A 6,701-nucleotide genomic window follows, 5' to 3' on the forward strand; every position below is an offset into this window, starting at 1 on the left:
AAAGAGAGGAGATGGACAAGAGAGACACACAGAAAGACAGAGATACATAAAGATAGAGAGGGACAAAGAGAGACAGTCAGAGAGACATACAGAGAGAAACTCTGGGCATTTGGAACTTCAGCTCTAATAAGTCAGTGGGAGAGGGCTTCCCAGGCTTCAGAGCATTGTTAGGGGAGATTTTCCGCCTTGGGTGCCACTGAGGGGAATTCCCTTTAATTCATCTGTACTGAGGAAGCAGTCTGAGCTTGGAGGGGGGTTGCTGAGGCGCTTTCCTCAGCAGGGCAGCCAGCCTTCCCCCAAGGCAAGGGGCTCCCTATCAGCCTGATCTCCAGCCAGTCCCTGCCTCCCTGGGGTGGAGCATGAGCTCAAGGCTAAACACTGCACAGGTGTATAAGTAGTGGGGCCTGGGTCCAGCTGCTGCACCTGTTCCAGGAACAGCCTCGCCCAGGTGTACCGTAGCTCAGGAGGGCCACTGGTCCCCCAGAAGGCAGACAATGAGCTCCTTCGATCTCCAGGCGCACTCCCCACCCCGCTGCAGCCCTCAGTTCCCCAACATTGGCCAGGAGCCCCCCGAGATGAACATCTATTATGAGAACTTCTTCCACCCACAGAACATGCCCAGTCCTCAGCGTCCCTCGGGCTATGATAACAGTGGGGACTATGGGGCAACACCAAATCCCTACCTCTGGCTGAATGGGCCTGCTATCACCCCTCCGCCCTACCTCCCAGGCTCCAACCCCGGACCCTTCCTCCCCCAGTCCTATGGCATGCAGAGGCAGCTGCTGCCCAATGGCCTTGGGGCTACCGACCTGGGCTGGCTACCCATTCCTTCCCAGGAAGAGCTGATGAAGTTGGTGCGTCCACCTTATTCCTACTCAGCCCTCATTGCCATGGCCATCCATGGGGCACCGGACAAGCGGCTGACCCTCAGCCAGATCTACCAATATGTGGCAGACAACTTTCCATTCTACAATAAGAGCAAGGCTGGCTGGCAGAACTCCATTCGGCATAACCTCTCTCTCAATGACTGCTTTAAGAAAGTGCCCAGGGATGAGGATGATCCAGGTAAGGGGCCTAGAAAAAATCAAATAAATGGGCTGGAAAGACTCTGTACTATCTAACCTGGGTGTGTGTGTGTGTGTGTGTGTGTGTGTGTGTGTGTGTGTGTGTGTGTGTGAATGTGGAGGTGATTTAAAGCCACTGAACCCCAATCTTCAACCCTACTAAGCAAATTTAGAAAATGAAGATTGAATAGCCCAGTGAATACCCCTTCTTACTGCCCTTTTAACCTCTAAAGATAAGAGAGAAAACCCATAGGTCGGGGAAATGGATCCTATTTGAACCTGTCTTATTTCATTTCAATTTAAGTATTTACTGAGGCCATAGTGTACACTCAGCTCTATATGAGACACTTTGCCTGGAGTAGTTGGAGAAGCTCTGGAATTTAGTAAGAAGCTCTGGAGTTCAAGGGATCATAAATTTAAAGTTGGAAGGCTCTTAGAGCTTATCTCATCCAACTCTCTCCTTCATTCCTTCATTCCTTCCTTTCCTTCCTTCCTTCTTTTACTTCTTTCCTTTCTTCCTCTCTCTTTGTATTTCTCTCTATCTCCTTTTCTCTCCCTCTTTCTTTTTCATGTTACTTTCCTTTTTTTCCAATTAACAAGCATTTGCTTTTTCTCTCTTCCTACTTCTACTACTCCTTTTGGGATTAAAAATAAATTAATTAACTAAAATCATTGTAACAAATACATATAGATAAGTAAAACAGATTTCCCCGTTGAGCATATTCAAAGACATACGTCTCACTCTGCATCTTGCAACTTTCCAGAGGAGGAAATTAGGATCCACAGAGATTAAGTGATCTAAGGTCATACAGAACATGAGAATCAGAGGTTAGACTTGAACTCAGATTCTCAGTCTCCAAAGTCAGTACCCTTCTCCCCATGCTACTGACTTTGTGTCTCTGGGCAAATGATTTTTGCCAGTCTGTGACTTAGTCTGCTTATCTATAAAATGATAGCATTTAGACTACCTAATGTCCTGTGCCTTTCAACTCAGAATCCCATGGCACCTCTGATAAATATATGAGAAACAAAGAAGTGGTCACCATCTTTAATGAACTGCTTATCTAATTAAGGAGGGAAGATGAACATGTCTAAAATAATTAGAGAATACTACCAAATAGCTCAAGGGGAGGGAATGAGAAATGTGAAAGCAGAAATGTGATTCCCATCATCCCACGTTATTCCCTGACTATCCTCTTCTTTCTGGAGACTGGAGTAAGGTAGGAGCTTGAAAGAGATGGAATAAAAATTGTTGTTCATTTCAGAGCATCATAGCCTTGGAAATTGGAAAAATATCTCACAATGGACTTCTGGTTTGTAGAAGAAATGGTTCAGAGCTTTTCAGGGGCAGAGACTGGATCATTTTCTATCTGAGTCCCTAGTACAACAGATTTTGCCCTTGATAGGAGCTTTAAGAGCATTTATTGAAATAGAATTGTCAAGGGGGAAAGAATTCTGGGATCAAATCTCAACTTTCCTACTTATTACCTGACCTTGGGACAGTCATTTAATTTAACATGTGAAGGCAATGGACTAGATAGCCTCTTTCTTTTCTAACTCAAAGCCTTTGCTCTGGTGACCTGGGTTCAAGAGACCCGGGGCTGTCTCATACTAGCTGTTCATCACTAGACAAGTCACATAACCTCTCTTACCTTCTGTTTCCCAGTCTGTAAACTAGGTCATCAATAAGATTTCTTATTCAGTGATCCTAAATCTATTAGCATAGGAGTAGGCACATAATAAATACATACTTGTGAGTGATTAGAAAGTAGAATGCTTCTCATCAGTCTATAATAGCTGCCTTAAATGCTGCTTTAAGGTTTGTAAAGCACTTTATTATCTCATTTGTATCTCAGAACAGCCCTATGAGATGATTACTGAAAGTGCCATTATATCCACAAGTGAACTGAGAGGGGTTAGGTCATTTGTTTTATGGTCAGCTATTAAGTGCCAGACACAAGTTTTGAACCTGGCTCTTGCTGACTCCAAGTTCAATAGTCTATGACTCCACAATAGAATCTTTGGTGACTTTGGGTTTTAATTAATTGTGATACAAGGGGAGGAAACCTAATTATGTCTTTCTGGTTATGATTTTTTCCCGGTTCTCATCAGGAAAAGGAAATTACTGGACTTTGGATCCAAACTGTGAGAAGATGTTTGATAATGGAAATTTCCGCAGAAAGCGAAAGAGGAAGTCCGATGTCACGTCCAGCACAAGTTCCTTGGCTTCAGAGAAATCTGAGGACAGTCTCCTGTCTGGCAGCCCCAAGACCACAGATCCCCAGGACATGCTAGACAGTGCCTCTCCGGGTTCTGATAGCTCCCCAGGGAAGCGCTCTCCCCCTTCTCCATCGGCCAACCCATGTCTCACAGGCTTTCTGTCCACCATGACCGCCTATGTCAGTGGCTCCAACTCTACAGGCCGCTCAGGGGGGGCTCCTCCAGGACTCAACACTGAGAGCACTGAGAAAATGGGTCAGAACTTCCTGAGTTTCAACTCCTTCTCCCCACTCCCCAATATTCCCAGCCATGGAGGTGGGGGTGACTGGTCCAACCCCATTCCCTCCAACCACCTTGGCTACAGTGGCTCTGTCCTCAACCAATTCAACACTCATTTCTACAACAGCATTAACACGAACAGCATTCTCTACCCCAGGGAGGGGACGGAGGTTTAGAAATAGGAACAAAGTCCTGGGCAAAGACAGGTAGGGTTGAAAAGAGAAAAAGGGATCACACAGTAGGTAGCTCTATTCATCCTGAGGTTTGAGACTTGGACTCTGGTCCAGGATTTTGTTGGGTTTTTTTGTTTTGTTTTTGTTTTGTTTGTTTTTTGGGGGGAAGGCAATGTAAAGATTTAAGTGACTTCTCCAGGGTCTACAGTATCTATAGCCAGATTTAAACTCAGGTCTTCTTGATTCCAGAACTAGCACTCTATCCATCATGTCACTTAGCTGCCTCTAAATCTGGTCCAGAAGGATAGGGGATAAACTACTTTTTGTTCAGAGACTTGACTAAATCCATCTCACACATAAGCATGCACAAACACATATAAACATACATGCAGCATACAAATGCCCACATAATCATAGATTTATTAGAAATATGATTTATTAGTAAATGCTTCCAGAGACAGCAGGTCTAGGCAATCTAGTTGGGGAGATATTGCTTAGGTTCTTGGCATTAGAAAATCCTAAAAGTTCTCATTTCCTCCTCTTCCCTGAAGGGAAATTCAGAACAACACTGGAAGATCTAAGCCATAGATACTGAAGCTGGTAGGAAATACTGCTTGTTTGCCTCTAACTGAAGGCACCTAAGACCCAATATTCTTACCCTTTGACGTCTGGAGCCAGCATCTCCCACCATATCTTCAGCATAGGGACCAGAGCAGTTTACTTGCCAAAGAGAAAGAATTCCAGCCTCCCCATTACCTCACACTTGCCCAGCCAAGGGGTCACCATTGCTAGAGAGCCCCATGATAGAACCTGCCTGGGATTCAGGGCAAGAAATAGTATGAACCTAATATCCCTGGCATTGCCAATGTATAATTCCCTCAAAGCTTTACTTCCCGTGTGTCATGGGCCACTGAAAATGTGGTGTTGGTGCTATCCAAGAGAAACACTAGTAGAATAAACCCTTCCTTCTTATAGCCAGAAATAAGGGAAAGATGAAGGAGAAACTTCAGCTCCAGAGAGGTGACAATACCTCCCCTCTCCTAAGTCCTGGAAACCCGCCAGATTCCTGTACCAAGTTTTGAGACAACCACTGAGAACTCTACCTACAGTGTTGTACATTGTGACTGGAGCAGCCCTTCCTGTGATTATGATTGTTTAGTCTTGTTGTTGTTATTATTGTTGTTGTTTTTTGTTCTTTTATGTTATTGGTTTTTGTATATGTTTTGTACTCTTTCATCACACACAAGACATACTTGGAAGTATTTTTTTATTAATAAAATCTTTGTGCAGAAGTGTGTGGCCTTTACTTAGGAGGCAAAATTCTTACTGTTTAGAAGCAGCTGAGCCAAATCCATATCGGAAAAAGCCTCAAGCTGGCTGGCCTGGCCTGCCTGACAATGTCTGGTACAGAATAGGCTGGCAGGGAGAGGTGCGAGCCTTGAGGGCTGCCAACTTCCTCCAAACTCTAGGAGGGAGAAAGATGCAGACCTCAAATTAAACAGACAGCAGCAAATTTCCAACTGAGAGCAGATGGGAGAAGAGCCTGGGGGGAAGGGGTTTATTTTGAGCCCAAAGACCTTGAAGATATGTCTTTTTGCTTGGCACAGAGAAGGTCTGAGTGGCATCCCTGGAAGCAGAAAATATAACAATAACTAATGCATGATATGTTTTCTATACAACAATCCTACCTCTTAAGGTAAAATTAACCCCATTTTACAGATGGGGAAAAGCAAGCCCAAAAATTTCCCTACAGCAATGCCAGAGAAAGGATTTAAATCTGGGAAATCTGACTCTGAATCGCTTGCTTCTACTATGCCATGCTACTTCTCACTAGTCTGCTAGCCATTGTATTAATAATCATAATAGCTCACATTTGCAGTACTTCGGGTTTACAGGGTGCTTTTGGTATATAAATTCATTTGATCCTCACCATAACTTTGTGTGGCAGGTATTATTATTACTATCCCCATTTTATTGATAAGGGGAGAGGAGGAAAAGGAGAAGGGGAAGGAAGGGGAGGAGAAGGAGTAGAAGAAGTTAGTTCTTCAAAACATGACAGTGGAAAAGGAATGAATTTAGAGTCAACAGAGATGATTTCAAATCCCACTCTCCCATTTACTCTCTTTGTGACCTTGAGAAAGCCACATCTTTCAGGGCCCTGTTTACCTCATCTGTAAAACTAGAAAGTTGGACTAGGGTCCTCTATGGTCACCTGTAAATTTATAATCCTATGATTAATTCAAGAAATTCAGAGATATCACACAAAAAATCCCAAAACAGAATTTGAATTTGTCTTCCTGACTGCATAAAGCATGCTATCCAATGTACCATGGTTCTTTAAAGGAGCTTTGGGTGGGAGCCATCCCTGGTGAGATTCTTCAGGCGTTCTCTGGCTTTTTGCACAAGGGGTTCACCAACAGTTCCCATCATGCTATCTGTCCCAGGGCATTCTGCATGAATTAAGTCACTAGCTGTTAGAACTGGCATGTCCAGTCTCAAATTAGAAAATTCATCTTTGTGGATTCAAATCTGTCCTCAGTTACTAGTTATGTGATCCTGGGCAAGGAACTTATCCCTTTGTACCTCATCTTCCTCATCTGTAAAATGAACTGGAGAAGAAAATCACTTTAGAATCTTTGTCAAGAAAATCCCTAATGGGGTCATGATTAAAATAACTGAACAACAATAAGAAAAGGCTGGTAGAGAAGCCAGATTAACTCTCTATACATTGCACTTTGGGTAGGTGTGTCTGTCAAATAAAGGAAAGTATGGTGGAGGAGGGGAAGATGAAAAGGACATGAAGATCTCTTAGGTTGCAGAATTTGGAATCTATCCTGTACTTAAGGTCTGAACCCAGAATTGTTATCTGTTCTTTATTGTTGAAGAGGACCATGATATTAGGGAGAGGATGCTGCAAAATGGAAGTGAATTGGATATAATTAAGAGAGGGCTTTGCAAAGTCACT

At 43.5% G+C, this 6,701-nt stretch overlaps 1 protein-coding gene across 1 annotated transcript; it reads left to right on the forward strand.

Moving 5' to 3' along the window:
• The first annotated feature begins 403 nt into the window (after positions 1-403).
• FOXI1 (forkhead box I1) lies at positions 404-5,028 on the forward strand. Its single transcript, XM_074292035.1, has 2 exons — positions 404-1,065; positions 3,177-5,028. Exons 1-2 carry the CDS (start codon positions 495-497, stop codon positions 3,737-3,739), a joined length of 1,134 nt encoding a protein of 377 aa, XP_074148136.1. The 5' UTR covers positions 404-494; the 3' UTR covers positions 3,740-5,028.
• Positions 5,029-6,701: the final 1,673 nt, after the last annotated feature.

The sequence above is a fragment of the Sminthopsis crassicaudata genome, chromosome 2 (genome assembly GCF_048593235.1).
Source record: "Sminthopsis crassicaudata isolate SCR6 chromosome 2, ASM4859323v1, whole genome shotgun sequence".
In the NCBI taxonomy this organism is placed as follows: Eukaryota; Metazoa; Chordata; class Mammalia; order Dasyuromorphia; family Dasyuridae; genus Sminthopsis; species Sminthopsis crassicaudata.

Coding starts and splice junctions, on each gene's coding strand:
- FOXI1 (XM_074292035.1), top strand. CDS start 495: ATGAGCTCCTTCGATCTCCAGGCGCACTCCCCACCCCGCTGCAGCCCT. Junction 1,066..3,176: donor CAGGGATGAGGATGATCCAG/GTAAGGGGCCTA, acceptor GGTTCTCATCAG/GAAAAGGAAATTACTGGACT.